At 39.0% G+C, this 26,674-nt stretch overlaps 1 protein-coding gene across 2 annotated transcripts in view; it reads left to right on the forward strand.

The window, feature by feature from the left end:
* The first annotated feature begins 2,426 nt into the window (after positions 1 to 2,426).
* ghra (growth hormone receptor a) overlaps positions 2,427 to 26,674 on the forward strand; it is a 28,897-nt gene continuing 4,649 nt past the window's right edge. Inside the window, 9 exon segments of one of the 2 annotated variants that reach the window (NM_001279601.1) lie at positions 2,427 to 2,758; positions 11,195 to 11,313; positions 22,666 to 22,795; positions 22,991 to 23,160; positions 24,254 to 24,432; positions 25,037 to 25,190; positions 25,359 to 25,449; positions 25,605 to 25,674; positions 26,382 to 26,620. In NM_001279601.1, coding sequence (NP_001266530.1) covers positions 11,199 to 11,313; positions 22,666 to 22,795; positions 22,991 to 23,160; positions 24,254 to 24,432; positions 25,037 to 25,190; positions 25,359 to 25,449; positions 25,605 to 25,674; positions 26,382 to 26,620 — 1,148 coding nt within the window. In that variant the 5' untranslated portion in view covers positions 2,427 to 2,758; positions 11,195 to 11,198. 2 annotated transcript variants of the gene reach the window in all.

The raw sequence follows: 26,674 nt of genomic DNA on the forward strand, positions 1-26,674 counted from the left end.
GTGTGTGTGTGTGTGTTTTCCCCCTGTAGCCATCTCCTCTCTTTTATCCTAATCCAATAGGTGACAAGGAGCTGACATAGTTGTAAATAGCCACAGTTGGCTGTGAAACTATAAATGCATTACAGTTGACTTGAAGGGGATGACACAAAGGGCACACTTCCATTATGGGGAAAATAAAAACAGACAGCCAAACATACATTATATGGCTATTGAAAGACAATACTGCAGAAAAACGATCACAGGAATACAGCTGTGACATGCTGCACTAAGGTAGTTTCAGGCAGTCAGCTCAGATCGAACACAGTTTTAAAGCAACAGCCAGAAAAGGCATTCAAAGAGATCCAAAAGAAAGCAAAATATACTGTAGCTGTATTAATCTCCACATACTAAATGAGCCATGTCATTCCACTAAGTGACATATTGGATTTCTGCACCGCACACTGTTTTCTTAATTGATCCTACATTTACTGCTCTTATACTGTAAATATTATTGACATGTTAAAGCAGCCACTGACATTAGTGCGCTACAGAAACAGACTCATCAGAGTTTGAATGCAATTTGATATAAAGCTCAGTATCTATCTGTGTTAGGAAAGCTAAAGCAATTTGGGTGTAAAATAAAAACCTAAAATAAAACAAAACTCAGCAGTGTTATTATTACAGCCAGTGGCAAATGATATATATTGTTAAAGAGTAACATCACTTTGATAGCTGCTGTAATGACTAAAACTAAACTGCTCACTAAACACCCTGCAGAGCTTAGGTGGTTGCATGGTGGGAACCTAATTCCAACCCTGTTACCCCCCTCCGGTGCCCTTGCAGTGGCATCACTCTGTGGGCCAGATGCATTGTTATCCTGTCACATTCACTACAGCGTAATTCCACATGATTCAGCAACAAAGCAACTAATTCACTGAACACCCCCGGTCTCCTCCAATCACAGCTCTTTGTCATATACTGTAACTCACCAATACAGGAACATGCTCAGTGCCAGTTTTTTTTTCTTTCTGTTTCTTTAATTAATGTCACAACGTGTGGAGTGAAAGATCAGCAGTGAATAATGGCGCACAACACTTGCAAACCTCATTAAAGTTATTTCAGTTCGAGCTTTTTTCCTCTGCTAGTTTATAATTCACAGTATTTATGTTGCATGGGAGCAGCCCTGGTCTCTCACTGAGTGTTTTTTATGCGCACTGCAGTTGAACGACGTGGAAAAGCCAAAGCCATAAGTTGTGGACCTCATAAACAAGAAGAGGACAGGATATAAAAATAAAAGGCCAGCTCCGCTCTGTAAAGACAGGCCAATTCCATATCTTTCTCATCACATCACAAATTATGTCAACACTGAATCAGTGCATTGGCAGAAAGATAAAAAGCACTGGGACCAAGAAAATACAAGCACTCGCTCTCCTCGGTGCCCGTGTCCGTGTCTTTTTCTTTGTCTTAATGCCCCTCTTGCCTAGGTTATTCAGTTTTTATTATAAAACTCCAATCGTGATATTGGTAATTGGAGTCTGAAGCTCTTTGCCATTTTAGAGAGCAAGGGTTAGCTCAGCTTTATACATTACACAGCCTGTGATCCGTACTTTCATAATGAGTAAGTGGACACTCGTGTGTTGCAGGCTGCTGCAGCTCTCCAAAATTAGGCTTAGGTAGCTTTAATGAGACAGTTGAACTTTTTTGCATTGATCGCATTTGAGTGATCATCGATTGGAAGTCAAATCATGAAAACGCTGGAAAAAATGAAAAGCTCTGTGGCGATAATGACACAACGTATATGGATACAGTGCTCAGGGGAAAAAAGCAAACCAGCAGCAACAGCTGGCGCATGAAACGTTATTCACGTGTCGGGGCGGGTCGTCCTTACTAACTGGTTGCTTATGGGTGTGGGGGTTTAGGCCCATTGACAGCTGAAATCCTGACCGAGCCTCTCTTGGCGTGACGTCTGTGGTGGACACTCCACGTGAACCAACACAGTCTACAGTTTAGGACAGAGTCCCCCCCCCACTGGAAGTGGCCTGTAGTTAAACAACGTCTCTTTCGCACACAAGGACAGGATACATTGTGTCTTTTTCTGATGGTTATATAACTTTTGGGGGGAGAATAGACATTTTACGTGAAAAAGAAAAGCAAAACGGGTTTTCTTCTATGACTTTATCATCTAAATAATAAAGAAAACCACATTTCTCCGCATTCCTAAATATCTAAAACATTAACGATGTTTAAAATAACAATTCTAAACACACCCATTCAACTACAGTACAGTCTGCCCTAATAAGCTGTTCATGCAGGTCACTACTTTCTCTTCACTTTTGCTCTCACCAGAAACCGTGGCAGCGTATTAAAGGGGTTTTATTTTGGAAGTTTGGCCCGGCAGTCATTCTCCCTAGCTGCCCCCTCTGTGGTGGTGGTCAACAGAGCAGAGTGGATTGCTGGCGGATGAGGGCGCTTGATCGCTGCGCGAAACACACTGCCCACTTTTTCTGTTTAAGCGACGTAGCGTGTCTCTACCCCTCCAAGTGGTCTAGACGATAAGCAGCAAATAAGGCAAAAACCCCACCAGGAAAGCACGCGTCCGATCCTGAGATTGAGTGATATGTAAAAGTCGTCCCGGTAAGGTCTGAGTCGGACCGAGCAGTCTGCAGTGAAGAAGCAGGACTCGTAACCCGTTAGTGCTTGCGCTGGCCATCAGATGAGCAACTTCTGAAAAGTAAATCTGCGCCGTGCTTGCAGTTTTCAGCTCCACGCTTCGGAAGAAGTAAGTTAGTTTATGTTTTTAAAGAGTGAAATGCGTTGTTTGTGCCCATAAATCTCCACGTTTTAAGCATGTTATGCACGTCTCGAGGCTTTGCTTAAATGCAGCACTTCTTTTACGCAAGAAAAAAAATCTTTCCAACCCATCACAAACTCGTTTCTTCTACTGGTGACACAATGCGCACTTTTAATAAGAGCTTACAGCAGAATCAACAACGCATGGGATTTGTTTTTTCTGTGCTGCAACTTGGCGTTGCAAGAGAAATTTGGAGAGCTGGGATGGGATGCCAGCCATAGCTGGATGTGACGGATGTATACTTTTCTATTGTTACCCGTTAAAGTCCCGTTAATTACAGCTCCGGGGTGTTTGTACAGTACAGTCCCGCTGTGTTAAACAGCATGCTGATAAATACAGAAACCTCAGTGGAGAAATACAAACATCTGGAATGAGACAGAAGTGCTGTTTCTTTAAAAAGTGATCAAGCTATTCTAAAATGCTTAGAACGTGCTTGTTTTTTTTGGTGTCTTTGTATGCATCAAATTCAGAATTGAGTGATTATGATATCTGTACAGTTATATCTTTTATTGTGGTCGCAAGACATTAGGACAGCGGTTCTTAAACTGCGCAGGCTTCATTGGTGGGCATGTGGGTGGTGGGGGGTGGCACACCTGGGGGAAAACGTGGAGTGAATTATATGACTTAAAGGGGGAATAAAGACAAGGAAGAGCTGATGCTGCGATTCTTTACTTTTTAGTTCATCTGAAATTTTGCTGGGATCTTTTTTTTGTGAGTTGTTAATGATTGTGGAGTGTGAGCTTTCTTTGGCTTCTGAAGTTTGAAAAGAATAGAATAGAATTAGAATAGAATTCAACTTTATTGTCATTGCACATGTCACAGGTACAGGGCAACGAAATGCAGTTTGCATCCATCCAGAAGTGCTTTAGCCATGATATAGATATATTACAATATATATTAGCAATAATATAGATATGTAAGTATATTACAGAAATGGGTCTATTATGGTATGTTATAATGTACACGGTATGAAGTATGTTATGAATATGCTATAACTATAAGTATGTACAGGCTGTAGTGAGTACAAGCTATGTACAGGCTATAAATATGAAAAAAACTATACAGAATATGAAATAAAAAACTATACAGAAATATGAGATATACAGTTAAACAGAAATGTGAACTATGCAAGTTATAAACAGTTGTAGGATTAAAAATTATTGTATGTACAGAATGATTATTTACACAGAACTATACAGTAGTGCAGTTAAGGTAAGTGAGATATGTGGATAATTTCTACAGAGGCTATATAAAGTGCTAGTGGTTGTGAGTGGTGGTGAAAAGTACTGCATGATGACTACAAATATTATGATTTTCTCTAGAAATTGCCAATTTTCTTTTTAAATATTTTCTCTTTTATCCCACTAATAATGAGCTGTGATTTACCTAAACTACTCACTTGGATTCAGCACCATCCAAAGACACTCAATATCATATGAAACCAGCACTATAATGTTAAGAGGAACTGAAAACAATCATTTAATCAAGCTTCTTACTGACTAAATGACTTCACTGATTGCAATATATTAAGAAATGGTAATTGATTTAGCCTCGCACTAATAGGTTAACCGAGTTTATATCATTCCAGAAAAATGACCACCATCCAACACCTGCCAAAAGAGTAGTCTGGGACTTTGTTTTTCCTCCTTATTGCCTTTTTATTAACAGCACATGCATTTAGCAGTTTCGCAAGCTTCTAATCTCAGTATGTTTGCTCTTCATCAGTGAACGCTTGACCGTTTTACGAACTACAGGAGAACAATGTTTCTCATTTTGCAGTTTTGATTAGGACACACACTGCACTCTGATGAGATACACAGAAGGCAGAGTTCCAGCTACGCTTTTTCTTATTCATCACCCAAAATTTGTGGCCATCTGCACTTCGAGCAGTTCAGGTTGTGTGTTTTCGGTGTGTTTTGTGCCTTTTATTTTCTAGAAGAACCATATTTACTTTCACTTCAGAATCTCATAAATCCATTTGTGCAATTGCTTGAAAACAGTGTTTTACTTTATAGTTTTACCCATAATCGATTCTCTGTGTAAATACAGATATAAAAAATCATCGGCAGTGTCTCTTAAACATCACATCAATTTTTATAGAAGCATAACTTGCTAATATTCAGCCTAATGTAGCTAAAGCATGTTCAGTTGGATGTTTTATTTGATCACTTCTGCATTAATGCAGAGAAAAGCAGTGATGAGACATTTGGCGAGAAGCTGTGTAACTACAGCAATTACACACCAGCCCCTACTGTGCAGCTGAAAAGAAATTTCAAAACATGAGGCGAGTAGTTTTAAGAGACATTACAGCCATCAGTTTGTGTCTCACTGTCGTCACACACAACATTAAGTACAGCTGTTATGTTCCAAAACCTCTGACAGCTCAACAGCACTCTGGAAACCATTACATTTTGCACACATCCATGTACACCTGGGCTTCAGTCGTGGTTTTCCGAATGTGCTTGTGTGTGTCTGACATACAGAGAGAAACAGCAGATTTAGACCAAATGGGAAAGGTACATGGTGCACAGATATACTTAGTCCAAATAACAGGGCTGGGGGGGTTAGACAGGATAGAGACTTGATTCCTTCAAATTAGATTGAACTCCAAAACCTTGACCACTGAATTTGAACTATTCAGTAAATCACAATAAATCATTAACGCCTAATGGCACAGTTAATTTTCCAGTTCTGATGAATGTTTTAAAAACTGTCTCTGAAATTGCCAATTATGACGAGTAGCAGCTTTACCACCGTCAGGCACCTGTAAAAGATGAAAAACCCGATTTTAAAACAAAAAACATTTAATAATCGATAGCTTTAGACAAACCGCTGTATGCCCGTGTGCGCACAAACACAACTGGAAATTTTGTGAAGCAATTTGTCTCTGCTGGACTCGTGCTTGTGCTCATTACTTTTGTCATTCTCTCTCTGACATGCATGCTTGATTTTATTTATACACATATGCATGCATATACACACAGACACCCACTCTTTCCCTTGCTAGACTCCCACACACATAGACATGAGCGGGGTTTGCAGATGTGTGACCTGATCTGCTTCCAGCAGAGACCTTTCTCATGCCAATGTGCTGACTCTGAGTTTTCCGCACTCTCTTATGAAATAAGAGTAGGGGACGTTAGAACCATCCAGTAGCCATATTTATATAGGGAAGTGGACACACAAACATATGTGTGCACAGGTTAAAAATGACATATATATTTATATGTACCTAGCTTCTTCACAAATATACTGATTTCCAAAGAAATGTATGTAAATACATCCAGCAGCACAAGGTTTATTAAGAGGAGCTGGTTGCTGCTGTTTTCAGGTCCTTACTCTCGTCTGATTGGCTCTGCCGAGGTAGACTCTCACTCACTAGTGTCTGGTGTAATGTGCAGACTCATGTGGAAGTGTTACATTTACTAAAATGTTGAGGCTGGGGTTGAAGTTAAGGAAAAATGTTTGCATGCTATCTAGAGATATAACAATTCTGAACCGGAGACTGAAATTGCACTGCAATCATCCACAATAATGCATTGTGGTTCCATTTTCCTATACCGCAATGCTCCTGTGGAGTTGTTATAGCTGGTTAAATTATGCTAGTTTGGTGAAAGCTGTAATGTTTAAAGATTTTTCAGGTCCTAAATGAACTGGAGATATCTCAAAACAGTGTAGTTTAGTTGTTTTGGTTTTTTTTGTTTGTTTTCATTATGATGATTGTCAAGCGATCAGGCCTGTGGTAGGAATAATTTTTTCCGCCATAATCATTTTGTGTTGTTCCCCCCCTCTAAAGAAAACCCCGTAGCTTTGGCCCAGAAACTGAGGTATGATTTTGGAGAAGTACACTCCTGCTGATGTGTATTACCGGAACCAGTAGTGGGCCTTGGGAGGGGCACTTTGTATATGAATACTCAAACGCACCACACGGTCATTGTTTGAATAGATTTTGTTAAAATGACTATAATTTCTGCCACAACATTTTCCAAATGATGTTTATTTATTGTCCTTCAGTCACAAAGTATAGCTAAACCATGTTGAGACACAGTGACACGCTCCATGAACCCATAAATAACAGGCCTGTTGGGTTGCTGGTGAGAAAAAAAAATCACGGCTCCATAACATTATATTCCACATTTTTCTTGGTTGTTTATGTTTACTTTGTCTTGTTTTGAAGACGTTGTAGATGTCTGGCATCTGGCATCTAAATTATATTTGTTTTAAAGCTTCCCAGGGCGATGACTTTTACTGACATGCTATCATTATTTCATGATTCAAACTGTATGCAGTTAAAGATGCCCTTTAGACGTTTTTCTTCCACAAAAATTCCATTGTTTACATCACAGACTTTCAAGATTGATTGTATTTTTCTGCTCATGGGACATCAGAAATCTAATTAAAAAAATAAAATCATGCATAATTTACTGCATGCATGTGCATCCTGGGGCAGGATACAAACGAGTATTAGATCCACTCTTTAAATCACAGTGCTCAAAAACTTTGATACTTTTTAATGTCTCAAGCAATTGTTATAAATATTTTGTAGCATTTAGCAGAGTAGCTATGATTTTAAAATTCCACTTTTGTTGTGGAAATGTGAAAATGTTAATTCATTTGCATTCTGTCAAAGTTGAATCACCTCAGTATACCTCAATCTTTGTTTTTCAGAGCCTGGCCATTTACAGCTTTTAAACATTAGTTTTTCTTTAATGCCCCACAAAATAATAAAACACTGAAGTGGGGAAAATGAAAAATGCAGGTCAAATTGCCCAAAGCTCCCCCCCCATCTGTTATATTTATAGTGAATAAAATAATTCTTCCTTCTTTTCTTCGTAATCCAAATCAGGGTTTCATGATGGCCTTGAAAACCTTACAGCAGAATTTCTTTCTTGTAATGACCGAATGCTAAATCTCATTTCAAATTTCCTGTTGTATTATATGTGGACATGAGCACAGAATGTTTTGCTGACTTCTGTGTTGTATTGCGAATGTCATTAACATGAAGCCAAACTAAGCGGGCCTCTTGGGGTTATCGAGCTTTTAGTTTTCCGGGGTGCTGGTTTTGTCCGATAAATTAACACTCTATCCTCTTACCCAAATAAATTTGGACATTTATGTCTGCAAAAAATTTTAGTTGAGGAGTGCCAGTATGATAAAGACAAAACGTTAGGGCACAGTAGTCCAAAAAACAATGTCATTACTATTACATTGCCCATCTTCTATATACAGTCTATGATTTGGATGTCGAGTCTTTAAAAAGAAAGTATGTTTTTTTCCATTTTAATACAAAAACAAGTTATTGTGGACACTGAAGATAAAAGAAAAACTGTATTTTGGAATGACTTGCTTGTACTCCCCTGCCCTAAGACACAATTCAAAAACCCAACAGTGCACATAAGTAAATTTAGATTATGAAATTAGTGTCCATAGAAAATATTTATTGACTACAGAATGTCGGAGTCCCAACTACACAGTCTTTCTGTTCTTAGCTTTCTCTCTAAAAGAACCTCAAACTAAACTCTAGCTTGCAACATTGCTGTGCGAGTGTTTGTGTACATGTTGTCCTTCTTCAGTTATAGAAGGGACTAACAGAAACGATGTGCCCTTTCACCCCCTAACCTTTTTTTTCTTTGGCTTCTGCCTCCACTGTCAGCTTCTTTAGAACAAACATAGATGATTATAGTAGATTTAAGGAAACATGGGAGAGGCATGGTGCTGGCAGAGGGGTGCCAAGTCAAGATGTGCATCTGTGTGCCTTAGTATGTGTGATGTGTTCATGTTGTATGCACGTGTGTGTGTGTGTGTGTGTGTATGCTTCAGGGCAGAGGTAGTGGGAGGAGGGTTGAGGACGCAGGCCTTAAATGTTTACCAAGGGACCCCAAGAGGCCTGGGCTTAGCCTCCCTCTCTTCTGATTGGCTTAGACAACTCTTCCTGTCAGCCTGTGAGTTTGTAATTGGGTGAGAGAGGAAGAAAAATGGGGGAAAGGCTTGCACAAGATGGAGAAGAAGCACCAGCCTTGCCAGGATGTTCACAGATGCTTCCAGATGTGAAAGGGTGAGACTAATGTACGGATTAACATCAGGACATATTTTGGGGTAAAGGGGCCATTTGACCCACCTTTGCTCCACTTTAGTAGTTTTACTGGAAGAATGTTAAAGAAGAAAAAAAATATGCTAAAAAGAAGTGCAATGAACTTAACTTTTCCTAGGGGGAAAAAACAAACAAACAAGCAAAAAAAACAAAAAAAAAAATCTTATCTGAAAGTTTTTATCGGACAGGTTAATAATTGTTCAACAGAACGGTAGCCAAAAATATGAAATTCATTTGAGAAACATTTAAGTAAGTCCGCATGAGCTTGCCTCTTGACAGTTCTCTGCCATGAATTCTTGCATTGTATAACTTGGCCTTATATGACCTCTGGACCCTTGGAATTCATCAGCACAGATATGACTGACTGCGAACAGTGGACCTGTCTGTTGCCACGTTCATTAAAAAATTTGTTACATGTGACGAACCAGAGTTGCAAAATTATGTTGATTCTTGTTTTTTTTTTGTCCATGTTGCAATGTTTAGTTTTTTTGTTGTTTTTTTCCATTTGTTCTTGCATTAGTTGTGCTTCATGGTTCAGATTTACTGACATGGATTAAGTCTGTCCTTGGACTAAAAGCCTGAAATGAAAACCTTTTCTTTTGTCAAACTGAGATGTTGTTTTTCCTTAAATCTAGACCTTTTTTTTTTTAATGTGTAATAAATCTAAGTCGAATCAAGTAAATGGATGATTAGTGTGGTAAATATGGGCTAGTGAGCTGGATCCAGAGATTGTGTTGTTACTAGGGTTTTTTAAGGTACCAGACTTGGGACCTGCAAGATAAGATAAGACAAGATTACATAAGATAATGTAGAAGGTAAAATGAGATAAGCTTGGATTCAGGAATCTTAAGATACTTGGACCACGTAATTTAGGCAAATGTATCCTGTGGGGATGGGGTTGTTTGCTGCCCAGTAAAGTTATGGAGCCAAAGCTGTAAATAGCCAAGGGTGCGGACTGAAAATTTGGCCTATATTTAGAGGTTGTCTCTAACACTGGTTTATTGAGCTTTTTGTGAATTAGCTGCCATCATATTTTCAAATAAATAAACTACTAAAATATATGCTTTCCGAAGATGGCAGGTTGTGTTAGAAGTTTTGTTGGGAAATGCAGTTTCTACAAATTTAGCCTCAACAGGCTTTTTTTTAAAGGATATTTTGCTTTTTTGTGTCATACATTAAAATTGCCATTAATTGCCAAACAGGGTGTCATAATTAGATCCAAAATGCCAAAGTCAAGCTACTTGTTGGTTTCTATCTGATATATTTTGGTCTTGAAAAGCCAGTTTGTTGGTATTGACATCTTTGGGGGAGTTTTGTTGGGGTTTTTTTTTAAGCATGCAATCCTTCTTTATTTTTTTCACTTGTTTTGGTTCACCCACACGCTTATCATCATCTTTTCCAGATAACTACTTTTTGCTTACCCATCAGAAACCTACCCTACAGAAAACGCTAATAACTCTCATTGAGCAAAGATCTATAATTCCCAACTGAGACAAAAGGAACATGATTTTTCCAGAAAGTTGGTTCTGTTCAAACAGATGTGACATTTTTTCCCACTGCAAATGTTACATTCAGATCAACACAATTAAGTTGGACTTTCCTCACCTGGATGATTAAGCATGGATCGGAACATGATTTTATTCACTCAAGTGGCAACAGCTATTCCAAACAAATGCTAATTTTGCTTTTTATTTGCTGGAAGTTTAGCTTCACATCTGTTTCCACTAATAACTTAAAATGTAATAGTGCATCAGTTTTTCAATACTGACACATTTATTTTTAATAAACCAAAGAAACATGGAGCTAAGTAATAACAGGCTTTCAGGAGCATATATCTGTCTAATGATGTAATCGATTGGTGAAACTAATGGATTTAACCATCTAAACGGTCAGAAGGTAGAGTGTACGTCATGAAAAAGTTATTTCAAGTAGCTGTAACTAATAGTTACTGAGATCTTTTCTTAAATGATAAAAAATGTTTTCTTTTAGAGTTCACACAAAGTGAAACAACACACATTCATACATTCAACTTTGAAATGCTTCCGCTGCAAACTTCCGTGATAATTCCTTACATCCTGTCCAGTGTTTGGTTTCATGTACACCAACTGAAAATAAATAGCAGTCACAAATTGTGCTCAGAGGCCAGAGAGAAAAAGATGGCGTTAGAGGGGGAAGGAGGCTAGTTCACATGGGAGTGTCACCATGGAGTTCAGCTGATAATTATAATCACAGTGTCTCTGTCCTCTCTTATTCTGCCCTCTGTCTCTCTGCAGCATCATGGCTCTCTCGCCCTCCTCTAATCTCCTGATTCTTCTCATCCTTTCCTCCCTGGATTGGCTGCCCTCTCCAGGATCTACATTTCTCACTGACTGGGACCACACGACATCATCAGGTAAGTTACTGGTGTTCTTACAGCTTTGTGTCACAACCAGTTAGAGGGAGAAATAACATGTGAGAAAAAAAAATATCATTCTTCACTCTTTCTATGTTCACCTCATCAAATATTAACAAGTGTGTTTTGCGTGCAGCATGTTGTTGACACTTGTTATCACGTCTTTTGTCAGACATCAGTTGCAGAATGCTGTTTGTTCAGATTCATGTGGAAAGGTTCACTGTTGAGCAAACGCTGCATTTTCCTGATCTGGCTTGTCAGGCAGGATAGTGATCAATAGACTCGGGGTAAATATATGACTGGGGCTGCTCTGTCAAAGTCCAGGGACAGGATGATGCAGGATGTTCAGCCAGCTAACCCAGGTGCCACTGATCTATCTGAAATAATTAGGTGAAAGAATACTGCAGATGAGGGAATGAGATGATTTTGTCATAATTTACCATTTGGAACCAAAAACTTGTAGTTTTTGTAGTTTTTGAAGTGCAAACAACCACAAAATAAGTGTGAAATGATAGAAACAACTACAACTAAGGCAAAAGTGTCAAACCTGGAAAAAATTGTGCTTATTCTGCAACAAACAGGTTTGAGAAATTCCTAGCAACCCCAAAAAGTGATCAGTTGAAGGTGATCAAGAGGAAAATCTCTTGTGCGGCAGTGTCTGCATTCCTGGCTGTATTTTATGAGGATTACTTCTGGAAGACGGATAAGAAGGCATTTTCTGACTAAAGTTTTTATTGCAGATGGACCTGGTTCAGCTTGGATAAAACAGAATTGACTCTTGTTGAAGCAATGAATCAGTACATTGTGGCTTTAAGGCATCTATTGGGATTATAGTTGTGTACATTTGGATGAAAATATTTTATTTCCATCCAAATTAATTGGCTGTAGTTTATTATGGTAAGGATTGGAGTCCAAAAAGATTGAGTTAGTAGCTTAACCATCGGCAGGCAGCTTAATTCTGTCTTAGTCTGTTGATTGAATATTTTTGTTTGATCCAGAGAAAGGCATATAATTTAAATCAGATGCTAAATAAATTTGCATACATTTAATGACACTTAAAGCGTGCAAACCAGTTACATTTTGGCAAGGTAGTGTGCTCTGAGTGTATTCTTAGGTGCATCTGCTCATTGCCATTAAAAGGTGAGCCAGACAGCATGAGTCAGTGACCTAAGATCTCCAGGCCATCTCTGGGCAGCCTGCTGGCTGCTGCAGCACCTGTTGCCAGAATGAAAAGCATGCATGTTACCTGGAGAAACATTAGTGGAATTTAAACTGTTTGATTTTGGCCCTGCACTTGCACGTGCACGTATTACATGCAAACTATTTATCATTACCTTAGATTTGCATTAGTAAAATCTCTCTCTGTACTTCGATTGCCTTTGAAAAAGAGCACCTAAGCATCGCAGCACATCATGTCTGCATGGTTATGGAAGGTATGGCATGCCTTATATGTTATTTTAAGTTATTAATAGTGCAGTTGACAGCATTGGACAATTTATTTCCCCCTCGTTTTTACAGTGCTTTTGATGCAGGTGACATTTAATAGTGTGCAGCGTTTTCCTGCTTTTAGAATGCAAACTCAGATTGCTGTAAGCAGAGAGTACAAAGAACCTGCAGGACATTATGTTCAAGAAAACACAGCTTGATTGACTTATTTATCAGTACACAGTTTTATTGATTGAGTAACCAATAAATGGAATCAAGCAGTAGTTTTATTTTTGTAATTTTGCCATATCTTCGGTACTCTTAAACAGGGAAATAGCTTGCCAATTTACTAAGACACTTCATCTTCCTTTGTATGGGTTTAATGAGAAACAGATGGAAAAATACCACTGGAATCCACCGAAGAATGCCAACTCATCGTGTTTTCTCCGGCCAAATTAAGATCAAGTCCACACTAGTGCGTCTTTTCTATTTTTTTTTCCATTTGCTGTTATGCAATCTGCAGCGATCTGAAACGCAGTGACAATAAATTAACATTTCACCATCTTTTCTTTAGCTAAAGTTCTTCTCCTTCCCTCTTTTAAAGTTTCTTTTCCCTATAAAAATAATTGATTCCTGGCTTAAAATGTCTTAGAAGTAACTTTTCACCTTTGACTTCTTTAGTGTGTGGGGGTCAGTCCCCCTCCAACGCTCTGTTCACTGCTCTAAAACTACTTTATACTTAATTATGGCAAGCTGCAATTCAGTCATACATGTTCAGGATGGTACACAGGCTCTCTAGGTTGATTTTTATGGACAGGAATAAGTGGAATCAAGTTTGAAAGTTCAAGTGCTGAACATATTGTTATTTCTCTTCCCGATGCCAGTACTGGTGCAAAAGAAGCTGTTCTTTCTCAGATTTTTGTTGTAAATCGATCCGTCTTCTTTGGCTCGGGCCTGAAACGTTATTTATAGTTGATGTTCGTGTAACCGGTTATAATTTCTATGCCTTCCCGTTATTGTTTTCATATATTTTGTGATGTGGCAGGAGGAGGCGAGGAAGCAGGGAAAGGTTCGTAGTTCAGGTATTAAATTTGGTGTAGCTGAGACTAATTTCTGAGGATGCGTTTTGAGCTCTGTGTCTTTGCCCTTGGGCCTTTTGACATTGTTAACAAAGTGGATCAAATATCTTTATCTCTGTCACTTTTACAGTACCTTTCTGATAAGCTCTCAGGAAAAACTGCTGATAGCCAGGTGATGTCAAAACCATCGAACATTCTGTTTGGTTCACCTCAAATGTTGAAATGGTTCCCAGTGACCACTGTGGTATTGCAGCCCTGGTCTTCCTCAACAACCGTTAAAACATCTGTAAACACAAAGCAGCCTGTGATAGCATGAGCAAACACATGCAGCCTGTGCCTTTCCCAAGCTCACCACTGCACAACTTCCAATCTGGACAGCTGCTCTTCTCACTAGAGCTTAAATGGAAAATGCTTTGCATGGGCTGTTTTATATACCTAAAAAATAACGTTACAGTAAGAATGCAGTCTTGTGCAGTATGTGAGCCACCCTCATCATTATGCTTTTGGAGTTGTTTAAAATCATTTTGCTGCTCCGCTTATGGACTTAAAAGAGTCTTCCTGGAATTCTGTGTCTGCAGCATATTTATGTCTGTTGTTAGGCGAGCCACAGAACAAGCCAAGAGTAGACATTTGGAGATGCTCCTATATAGTTAAAGGCTTACCATAGTGATTATAGGCTGTGTTAGTCATTTCATTCTATCTATCCTTGCTCACATACACACTCACACACACACACGTTCCTTTTTCCTTTCTTTTCTTTTCTTTTCTTTTCTTTTCTTCCACAACCTTCCTTCCTTGATTGTCTGTGTGGCTCAAAAGGACCTCACTCCTTAAGCACATAGATTGATTCTGTTTAACAGGGCTGTGTTCCTTACCACAGAGGTGGTAGCTAGTGGTAACCGTGCTGAGGTTTGGTCCATCTGGCTTGTACACACAATCCACAGTTACATCTGCTTCAAAGACAAGCGGTGGGTGTGAGCTTCAAAGTTGGGGCCTTGTGTGGGTAATAGTGCCTGAAGTTAAACACAAAGTTGGAAAAGGAGAAGAGAGACATGCATATTGTAGATAGCAGAAGCTGAGGGGAATTCATGGTTGGCAAAGTGCTGTGTGATAGAACCAATGCTGCAAAGAAGACTGATTTAACATTTTGCATGTAGGAAATATGCCCTGATTTTAATATCTGTACATTGTGCATAAGCTGCAGGGCTGATGGAGGAATACCAGAGGATAGATTAAAAACCATTTTCACACATCAGCAACAGTCCTGGACTGTTGTCTGCATTTCCTGGCAAAGAGACAAGAATTCAAATACCTGACTCAGACAGCTTGGACATTAAAATGTCTTTTCTCTGCCATGTCCAGAGTTCAAGGTCCATGCGGTCTGATTAAGCACATGTGACACTAGAGCAGGTAAATCCAATGCATGCACAGCAAATGAGCAGTTGCCATCTGACCCGACTCTTTGCACTCACTACCCGGGCAAGCACGCTTTCTTAAACCGAAATGTGCTGCCAGTGGCGAGAATACATGCTGCACTCGCATACATAACTGCAGTCGCTGTGCCTCGTTCTCTAATGTGATTGGAAATGGTCTTACTTTGCGCACTAAATACGTTTACACCACAAGTTGCCGATTCATAAGAATCAGAAGAGTTGTTTTGAAATTGTGCTCATTATATGGAGCCTTCATACTGCATATCAGCCACTGTGAGAGTTGTGAAAGTGGGAAGGTTGCTTTAAGGCAGAAAGCTTCCAATTAAAGAAAAAAAAACTAAATGAAAATAAAGTGTTTATTCTGGGGAGATGATAACTAAGAAGAAAAATGACAGCTATGGTGTGTTCACACCAAATGCAAAGCCAAGTTCCACTTTGCATTACTCACATACAAATACAGTAGATGGAATTTTTTGGGAAACCCACAAATATTCACCACACAGTAGGAGGAGGAGTGAAACTGTTACCAGGCGTACTGTTTCATTCACTTTCATTCTGCAAGTCCTCTCAGGTTTTTCCTATTTTTAAAGAGACTTTGAATCGTCTCTTTTAAGATTTTTTTTGCAGATTTTTCCTCTCTCTATGCCACCTGGTGCAAATTTGCGATTTTGATTAGACCTTGTGTGTGCCTGTGCTGCGTGAAAACATCTCTCTATGTCCAATATCAACACCTCATAACATTTGAAATTCGATTCAAGCAGCAAAAGAAGTTTGGACATAAAAAAATTAAGAAGCTGCAGGATTTTAATGGTTTCTTTTTTTCCACAAGCACCTTACTGAAAAAGTGATTGTTAAAAATCTAAAATATGTTACTCACAATTGACATTGGGTTTTTTGTAAGCAAAAACTGCTTACTGTCATAAAAAGTGGTCCCAGAGGCAAAGAACTGTAAGAAAAGCCTTAAAGAAAGTTTGCTAACAATCGTGAATATAGCAGAAAACATAAATAAAAACCTATAAGCTAACTGAATACCATATAACCTAGAAAGGATGTCTTTATTTCAGCTCCCTACAGTGTCGATGTATCACACTGTAATTACAAAATAAATAGAAAGTTGATTTGTCCCATATGCAAATCTCTGACACCCTCCAGTAGAAAGTCCAAAGAACAAAATTAGGAGCGAGAACAACACTTGTTCTTTACTTGAACGTGGTCATAATATGACATAACTAAGCTAAATCTGTGGGATGTAATGGCATTAGAGAAGATTAACATCATTAGTCACCGTGACTACAATAAGCTGACTGGGTCACTACGCGGCTAAACACACCGAGCTGCGTCTCTGGGACTTCAAAGCTATGAACATTGTCATGAGGATCAGATGAATCGAGAACTTGACATCCAGTCAAGCTTCAAACGAGAAGAAGCCCCATTGCAAGTCCTGTTGTGTTACTGAGAGGAGAGGCAGGATGTATTCAAGGAACAGAACAATGGCACATTTTTTGTCGCTTATTGTTTTCAAGGTGTAAGTTTAGTGCATATGCATTTGTGTGTGTCTGTGCACTTGAGTATGGAACTGCATGTGCAAGCTGGGAGTTATTTATATCACCTATTTACATTCCGTTGTTTGTATCCTGTTGCAATCGCTCACCTTTCTCCTGCTCTCTTCTGGCCTGCTTCTTGCTCTTACTGGCTCTGTCAAGTGTTGCGCCATGTCCTAAGTCACTATGTAACCTTCACCATTAAGCCCAGTTTGGGGCTTGTAATTTTCATTGCCTGTTTTATTTAAAGATGAAGAAGATGTATGAGAGTATTATGAATATGAAATAAATTTCTTCTAGACTTTGTCCCCACCGCTTCCAAATTTTTCTCTCTGATTCTTTCTTTTCCTCGTCATCCAAGACATGTTCCCGTGGAAAAAAAATTACGCTGTGTGCTGCACACAGTTATACTTCTACCGTGTGTGCGCCTGTGTATGTGTGCGTGTGTCTTTGGGCTCTGGCGCAGGGATATAATGTAAGACTTGGCATGTGCAGACTGACAGGCACTTTTACTCTTAGCACAGTGTCAGCATGTGCTGCCAACTTCTCCATCTGGATAACAGAAAAACACACAAACACAAACAGAGTGGTGGCGCTGGAAGAAACGATCATATGGCAGAAGTTGGTGCTGAACAGCCAGAAAGGTCTCAAGTTTGCTAGGCAGGTACTACGGCTCGACACCTGCCAAGAATAGATGTGTAGTAGACATGGGGAGCGTAGAATAAGGAATATGTGAATTGAGTGGAAAGCTAGCACCTTCAAATACATCCCCAATTCCAAAACAGTTGCAACACTGTGCAAAATGTAAATAAAAAAAAGAATTAAATGATTTACAAATCTCATATAGAACACAGGAATCACTGTCTGTGAGCTGTGTTCAGAGATAGTCTTCTGTGGAAGTGTTCCTGAGCTCAGTCAGTGACTTCTATGACAGGATCATTCCTGCTTTTGATGCAGGGCTGCATGAGAGCCCGGGTATCCATTATTGATTTTTATCCATGTCTGTTGCTCACAGAGATTTCTCCAGCTTCTCGGTCTGTTTTGATGACGTTATGTACTGTCTTTACAATTTTACATTCAGAAACCTTATTCTGAAATTGTTACACATTGTAGACACAGTTTGTTGCAGACTGGTGAATTTCTTGCTATCTCTACTTCAGAGAATCTCCACCTTTCTGAGATGCTCTTTTTGTATCCAGTTGTGTTCATAAACTGTTGCCAGTGAACTTAATTAGTTGCAAAATGCTATTCCAGCTGTTTCCTTGTAACGCCGTGTAGTTTTCCAGCCTTTACTTGCTCCTGTCCCAACTTTTTTTGAAACTTGTTGCCAAAATCCCCCCCTTTTTTAAATTATACATTTTCTCAGTTTAGATATTTAATATGTTTTTGTTTTGTGGTTAATAAATATTGGTTTATGCAGTTTGCAAATCATTACATTCTGTTTTTACTTACATATCTCACATTGTCACAACATTTTTAGCATTGGGGTTTATGCTAAATTATTTTAAAATTGTGCTATAACTGTTTAAGTTATAGTTTTACTCCTATAAATGTTATCATTTATATTTATGGTTTAAATGAATACTTTCAGAAACAAGGCTGCTTTTAGTGTCATGTCATTGTGTGGGGTTTTTCTGTGGTCAACTGAGAGCAGACTCTTGAGTTATGTGAACAATGTGAGTGGGGACAACAGGTTCAGTTGGCAGGTCTGTGTGTTCTCTTAAAGTACAGGGCAACCAAATCATTTTTAAACTAAAGCCACAATGAAGAGACATCAAGAAGTCATGGGTTCTCATTTACATGTCTTTTGGCATTGTTTATAGTAATCATAAGTAAGAAGCGGACAAAAATACCTAAACATGGGCCCGAACAAAAATTCTAACTCCCAAGTAATAGATGTAGCCCACAATATGGGGTAAACAGGGTTAAAGAGCTTTACGGTTGACAAATGTAATAGAACATTTACATGGAAATCTATTAGTGTGAATCGAATTCATGAAAAAGCAAAATCATAAACAGAGTTTTTTCTTTCTTTCTTTTACATTTTTCACAAAGATTCAGAAAGTAGTTTTTTAAAAAATGCTAAGGCATTTCTGTCAATATGACGTGATCAAAATATCATAGCTAACCATACGTATTTAATTTTCATGTTTCTTATACATCAGTCAGTAACTACTAATATTTGCACACATGAAGAGTGTGCAAAGAGTAATGGACCCAAAACTGAACCCAGAGGAACGTCACATGGGGTGACAGTTGGGACAGATTATAAATGATCTGCAACATATAAACAGTCGCCTACACTGACTTAGTTTGCCTTTATTAATAGAAATATTGATTAAAAGAAAATGCTGCTCTGGTTTAATTTCAAAACTTCTCTTTTCATCAAGTGACATTTGTAGTATCGGCTAATGTTTGTTTTTTAGTGGCGTCACTCTTCCTTCCCCATTTTCCATCACATCTCCGTGTTCCTTTAGTCAGCCTTTTGGAGCATGACTAACCTCAACATTAACTTAAATCTACAAATGAGCTGGAAAAGGTGATCATTCCACTCCTCATTACAATCGAGCATTTCGCAGTGCGATAACTGGTACATGCTGGTTGCACCTTTTTCTCTCGCCTTTTTCAGTTCTGTTTGCCAGCCGATGTGAGAGCCTAGGGCCGAGTGCTTTATTTAGGTTTCTTAGTGGATTTAAACCCTAATGGCTAAAGCTGACATGGAGGTAGATAAATGGTTTCCTAGCTCCTCTATACAGACTGATGAAGAGAGGACGTGAAGCTAAGAGCTGTTTATCAGTCTCAGCTGCACATCCACGAGGACAGACAGATACATATGGACAGCCAGGATGAGGCAGTACACCCACACACACACGTACACACCCACACACACACATGTACACACACACACACACACACGTACAAATTAGTTTTCTTCTTCCAGCCACAGGCTTTCAACTCATTTAGTACCTGGCAGGTACAGGCAGGATTTAGCTTTCCATCACTGAAACTCGAGTATAGTTATATATGACTACATGCATATAGATAATGTGAGTACAGACTTAAAAAAATATTACAAGCCTATGCAGTCAGGTAATCAGCATCCTCCTGTCAAAACATTGCCCCCTGGCTTGTGAGTCAGTTACAGCTGGAACGGTCCCCTTTTTATCCTTTGAAATACTGAAAAGGAGGAAACGAGTGAGAATTAGAGATTACAAAATCAAAATTATTACAAAATTAGAGTGTGACCCTCCAGGTGTTGCGGCTCAACCTTTCACCTTTGACATGGTTTTAAGTTCAAAAAATGCAAATAGCTTTTTTAAAAATATGGCATTGCTCTTTGACCTCAAGATTCTTCTTCTCTCGCAGACAAGAATAACAACTGGGAGATGAAACGCGTAAAAAAAAAAGCTTGTCTTATTATGTAATTATTGAGGATCATAAAAATTCTTGTGAGTTGTGAGTGACCCCAAACATTTTCCGACATGTAAGTGCCAATCAATACAAATTATTATCCCCCCAAATTTACAGCCCATATAAAAACCCTAGGACCTTAGAAGTTTTGCTTTTGTAATATCCTATTCTTCTGCAGTTCTAAGGCCTTCTTGCATTCAGCGTCTGCAGAAAGCTCTTTGATGGTTGCAGCTGGAATTTGTTGGATGGGGAAGGGAAGCCGAGCTGAAATAGCAAACCTCTGGGAAGCACAACAGCGTGCAAAAGGTGAAGGGAGGGGAGGTGGGAAAGGCACAACTGCACAGGAATGCAGAGAATTATGAGGTTATACTGGCACCAAATAGCATGGAACGAAGTAGGTTTATATTCTACGTGAATATATGGCAAGTGTGCGTTGACTACCCTGCCTGAGTTGGTCTTGTTTTTAGCTTGTCTCGTTGTAGTTAGATGTGTGTAGGTGCATGCATGCTTGGTAGGTGTATGTCTGTAAGCAGATGCCAGTAGCGTGCCTTTTTTCTTCTTCTTTTATTTTTATAAGTGAACAATCTTTAACGAGTCTGTGTGGAGATAGGTTTTGGTTTTATGTTTAGAAACTATCAGCTCCAGTTGGTCTGTAATTTCTTTCCCCTGTGTTTTGATGCATGTTTATGTTCTAGGTCTGTGTGTGATTTATAATGCAGGCAGTGAGAAGAGAGAGCTGGCGGAGAGCCAGTGGAGCAGAAATCAATGGTACTTTCAGCTGCTTATTTATGGTTGCACCAAACTCTGGGACTCTATATTCTGCTGGGCGAGAAACTGATCTCCGACAGGAGTGGGGGGGCTGGGAGGGAGGAGCGGTTGTTGATGAGGAGTGACAGGGTGCCAAGGGAGAGGTGGAAAGGACTGGAGCTCGGGGGTGGGGCGGGGGAGAAATGTTACAAAATGTTTGGACAGATCGAAAGGTTAGCAGCATAATGCAATTTTAGCAAGTTCTTTTTTTTCTACTCGTATGTGCACGCAAGGATATTCATGGGATTCACAGGGTAGCAGAAGCAGCAGTTGTTAAAAGAAAGGAGTAAAATATTTTTGGCGCATTTGCAAGTTTGTATTTGTGCATTGTTTCAGAAATCATGTTGAAGCATGCCATGGAAGCATTTTCCATTTGTCTAGCAACTCTTTGAGTATAAATAATGCAGGATTACACTTAATACCCAGAGCTCATCTGATAGTCTTTAAATGTGGATTGTAACCTTAAGGTGCTATTATCTGTTGTGTTTTTATTGTTTTCAACTATGGCAAGTTTCTGCAATTCTGAGGTTAAGATTAGATTTCAGCTAGTTTACTCAGCTTTTCCGTGAAAAAGTGATGTCTGACACCACCAGAAGTCATGATATTAGTACAGTTAAAGGTGACTGAGCTGTAAAAGGCTCACGCAGCATTGGTGTCACACTACCGGGCAAGCGGGCGGATGGGCAAGTGGTGTGAAGTTTGTGAATGTGATAACTTGAGAAGAAGGAGACATAGGAGCTTCAAAATGATATTATAGGTGCATCTACTAAAAATCTCAGATGAGTTAGAACCTCAGTGACCTCAAGGTCTAGGTTTCTGAATATCTCGTGAAGTTAATAACTAGAGAACAAGGCGAAGTAGGTTTTTCAAATTACAAAGTCCCGCAAGGAATATTGGTGGGGAAAAAAGAAGATGTACTTCTGCGAAAATTCAAGTTACTTTTGCAGAGTCCTGAAAAAGTTTTGCGAGATCCTGAGAAAGACTTTTCCCCCACAGTTAGTGTACATCTATCAGTACCTGAGTACTGCAGCTGGCTGTTAATGAATTCAGCCAAGACTGCCAGGTCAGAGTACTCTTTCGGATGAGTGTGTCCTCTTGCACTAAGAACTCTCTTCAGATGTCTCTCACTTATATAAAAACGGTCTCTACTGCCAAGCACTGATCTAATTTCATAGTTTAGGCCAAGCTCAAACTAAAGATCTATTCATCTGTCCCACGGGTGTGTGTCCTCCATAACTGTGGTTTCCAAGGTCTCATTACTGACCTGGAAGTGCTTGGAGTTCAATCAAAAACTTTTGCGGGATCTCGCACAAGTAACTCAGGCTCTTAATTTAACATCTTAAATTAAGAGCCGGGCTCCATATGAAATTGATACTAAAGGTGCATCTACTAAAAATCTCAGATGATTTTGAATCTCAGTATTCTTGACCTCAAGTTCAGAGTAAGCTTTCTGAAAATCTTGCGCATTCGATGATTCGAAAACACAGCAATGATTTTCAAATTGATACCAGCCCCCTAGGAGACCGTGTCTCTGTATTGTTAGACCAATAAAGCAAAGCCCCTACAGACACTGATAGATGTTAATAAAGGTGATTCATTAGCCTAATGCAGTCTCACTTCCTTTCTAATCGTTGCACTTCTAACTCTGTCTTTCAGCTCTCATTGAGCCTCATTTTACTGAGTGTATATCAAGGGACCAGGAGACGTTCCACTGCTGGTGGAGTCCCGGCAGCTTCCACAACCTCTCCTCCCCTGGAGCACTCCGAGTCTTCTACCTTAAGAAAGAGTGAGTGTAATCTCCAAAATGCTTTCTTTACTCTCAGAAATCATAATAATTGCTTGTTTTGTAGAAAATGTCACGTAGGCACATTGTTATGTGTGAATCAGTGAGCTCTATTAATGATGGTATAACCTTCACTTGACAAGAATTTAGTTTTTTACTTCTTCTTATGTTTCTTCTGCCATTGTTTCACTCATTCAGGCCTCCTACCAGCCAGTGGAAGGAGTGTCCTGAGTATATCCATTCAAATAGGGAATGTTTCTTTGATGAAGCTCACACATCCATATGGATCACTTACTGCATGCAGCTTCGCACTCAAAACAACATCACCTATTTCAATGAAGATGACTGTTTCACTGTGGAGAATATTGGTTAGTAGCCAAGAGTTATGTATATTTACAGATTTTTAAAAACTTATGATTTATCAGCAAATTTGACCTCCTACTATACTGTTCTAATTTTTAAGGTTGTCTGTAAAAATCCTTTATAGCATTAAGAGATCTTTACAGATGTTACTCAATGTATTCATATGTAATTATATATTCATATTTCACAGCACAAAATGGTTACTTTTAGTTCAATGAATTACTCGGATACCAGGAAATTCTACTTGTTTTTGGACTTACGTGAGATAAACAGTGCTTAAGTGGTAAATATTTTGAGTCTAGAAGATGCTGACAAGCAATATATTATCACATGGCAACGTCATATGTTGCCTGACATCTTCTTCATGGAAAGATCTTTGTTAGTTCTTTTTATGAGCACAAATTGATTGTGGATGTTGTCTTAGCCACTTGACCTGTAGTAGGGTCAGGCTTTTGGTTGCTGTCTATTCTTCCAAACCTCTTTGTTTATAGAAGGAGAATAGCAACTACTTGTTGAATCAGCTCCAAATGATTCTTGACATTGTTTTCAATGCCTTCTCCTCCTCTTTATGGCCAACGTTTCCAGTTATATCCAAGAAATATCCATTTGTGATGCGTTTATGATAATATCAAATCAAACTTGTGCAGTTTCAATCAATATTGCTTGCGTTTGCACCAGTCTCAGTTAAAAAAATATCAACCTTTTACACAAATGTAATGTAATGGGAGTACCCCATCTTTAATAATTATGACTTCATGGAGGTTTTCACTTCTTTGCTTTGTCCTTATGTCCTGATCAACAGTGTTAAATTAATGAAAAAAACCAAAACCAAAAGCAAAACATGTTGATCATTTAGTTTTAAATCTGTTAAATGGAATTACATTTTTTTAAAATCTTTGTAAAGGGATTGACACAGTCTGGATATAGCAGATACGTTATGTAGATGATGTATTTTATTGAATTTTTGAACATAAGCAGTATTTTTTTTTAATATTCTGTTAACCTTTTTTATGTGATCCTAAATTAGCATACCAAATCAGTAACTAGAAGTGTCCTTTCGTTCTGTTTGAATATTAACTTTTGCCTTTTCTCTGACAGTACGTCCTGACCCGCCAGTGAATTTAAACTGGACCCTGCTGAATACAAGTCCTTCCGGGCTAAATTATGATGTCATGATTAACTGGGAGCCCCCACCTACTGCTGATGTTAGGTTGGGATGGATGCGTGTGGAGTATGAGTTGCAGTACAGAGAGAGAAATACCACAAACTGGGAAGCAGTAAGTCTTTTATTCCTAACTTTTTAATAATCTTGTCCATTATTTCTTTTTACACACAGTTCCTCACATTGACAGAAGCAGATTTTGCACATGCACATTAACACAAATAAAAAACAAACAAATCTCATGCTCTTAAAAATGAATTGTAGGTCATCGAAGCAGAGTGTTATGTTTCTCTTTCCCTCCCCCCTGAACACTTGTAGTTAAAATGCAGTTGGAGCTTTGCTGGCAAGGCTGTGGAAGCCAGAGCAAGGCCTTAGCGTCTGTGAAGGAAGTGAAGGGAGGGATCTGTAGGTCAGAGGCCATGGGACTGTGTACAGGCTCGTATTCATTACCGCTTGGCTTGCCTGATGGTTGGGGACCTCACGTCCATCTGTTACAATAGCATGTCATCTATCCAGTCTATCTGAAGTGCATCAGTAATTTTGTAGGTACAGGTGCCAAAAATGAAAACGGACCTCTTGACACCCTCCTTTTCTTACTCAGCCTTTAAGATTGGTGTTGTTACTATTTCTGTCAGGATAGCTGCATCATTCTTTTTAAGCACATCATCATCATTTTTTTTTTAATTTACAAAAGGTTTGTCTGTTTTTGCAATTTTCAGTTGGACATTCAGCGACAGTCTCATCAGACAATCTACGGTCTGCGCTTAGGAAAAGAATATGAAGTACACATCCGCTGCAGGATGCAGGCTTTCATTAAATTTGGCGAGTTCAGTGAATCCGTCTTCATTCAAGTGACTGAGATTCCTAGCACAGGTGACGCATGTGTTAGAATGATGCAATGCATTTTTGGTGAACTGCAAATAATGAAGATGATTGCTCTGTTTTTTTTTCCTTTGTGCATTTAACACAGTATGATTGATGAAGCCAGAGGACTGGTTGTGATCATTGTTATGACGAGTTCTGTTTCATTTTGCTTCTTAGAGTCTACTGTCCATCTCACACTGGTTCTTGTATTTGGGACTGTGGGTATCCTCATACTCATCATGCTCATAGTCATCTCTCAGCAGAACCGGTACGAGCACTCACACACTCCCTCTCTTTCATGCATCTGTAGTGTCCAAAACATTTGTGAAACAGTGAGATATTTGCTAAATCACAGGTGCAGCTTTTCTCTTACATCTCTCTCTTTCTCTGTGAATGAATTTTCAAGTTCTTCTGTCATTGCAGATTAATGATATTCCTGCTGCCGCCTGTTCCTGCACCCAAAATCAAAGGCATCGATTCAGAGCTATTGAAGGTATTTCTGGTCTGTGATTTTTCAAGCAAATGCTAGACCCCTGCAGTCAAGTAGCGTGACTGTCAGATGGGGTTCAAAATTATTGTGTATTTTAATCAGATTAAAAAAAGGCAATGTTTGCAGGTGTTCACTGTTATTAAGTAAAATCATTATATAAGGGATTGTGTAATCACATTTCTAAAATTATATTTCGATTGTAATTTGGATAAAAAACAGACTCCTGTCTGTCTGTGCGGCTCATTTGGTAGGGATATGTTAGGTCACAAAATCACCACATCACCCCCTCATCTCTTTCTCTCACTCACTACCAGTTTCTCATCTGACTCAACCACCAATTAAATGTGAAACAAAACTGAATGTAAACAACAAGAAAAAATGGACAGTAGGACCACTCAGAGGGAATTAGACACAAAGAGCATCATGACTCAGGATTGTGTTGTGGGTGTATTATTCACACAGTGCATTTAAAAGCCATACAAAACAATCTGACCTCTGAACAATTAAAAAAAAAAAATCCTGATGTAAATTAATAAATAAGTTATGTTGTTAATTTGTGAGTAGACCAAGCTGCCATACACTCTTTGTTGGGTTTAAAATTTTCGACATAAGTCTGCAAAGTCAGAGTGTTTTACAGAGGAAACTGTCAATTTCTGGAGCCTAAATGTCAGAACACTTATGTACACACTTACACATTTGTACACTTGCAGAAGGGGAAGCTGGATGAGCTGAATTTTATGCTGAGTGGTAGAGGAATGGATGGCCTGCCCATTTATGCACCAGATTTCTACCAAGACGAGCCGTGGGTGGAGCTCATGGAGGTCGATGAGACAGAGGATGTAGATAATGGAGAGAAGAAGGATAACCGGGGCTCAGACACCCAGAAACTCCTGGGTCAGTCCCAACCTGTCAGTCAACACATCAACATAAACTGCTCAAATTCAGTCAGGTATGGCAAAGATTTACATTTAAAGGTCTTATTTGTGTAATCAAATAGCTCCGT

This window comes from Oreochromis niloticus, linkage group LG12 (assembly GCF_001858045.2).
Source record: "Oreochromis niloticus isolate F11D_XX linkage group LG12, O_niloticus_UMD_NMBU, whole genome shotgun sequence".
Taxonomy (NCBI): domain Eukaryota; kingdom Metazoa; phylum Chordata; class Actinopteri; order Cichliformes; family Cichlidae; genus Oreochromis; species Oreochromis niloticus.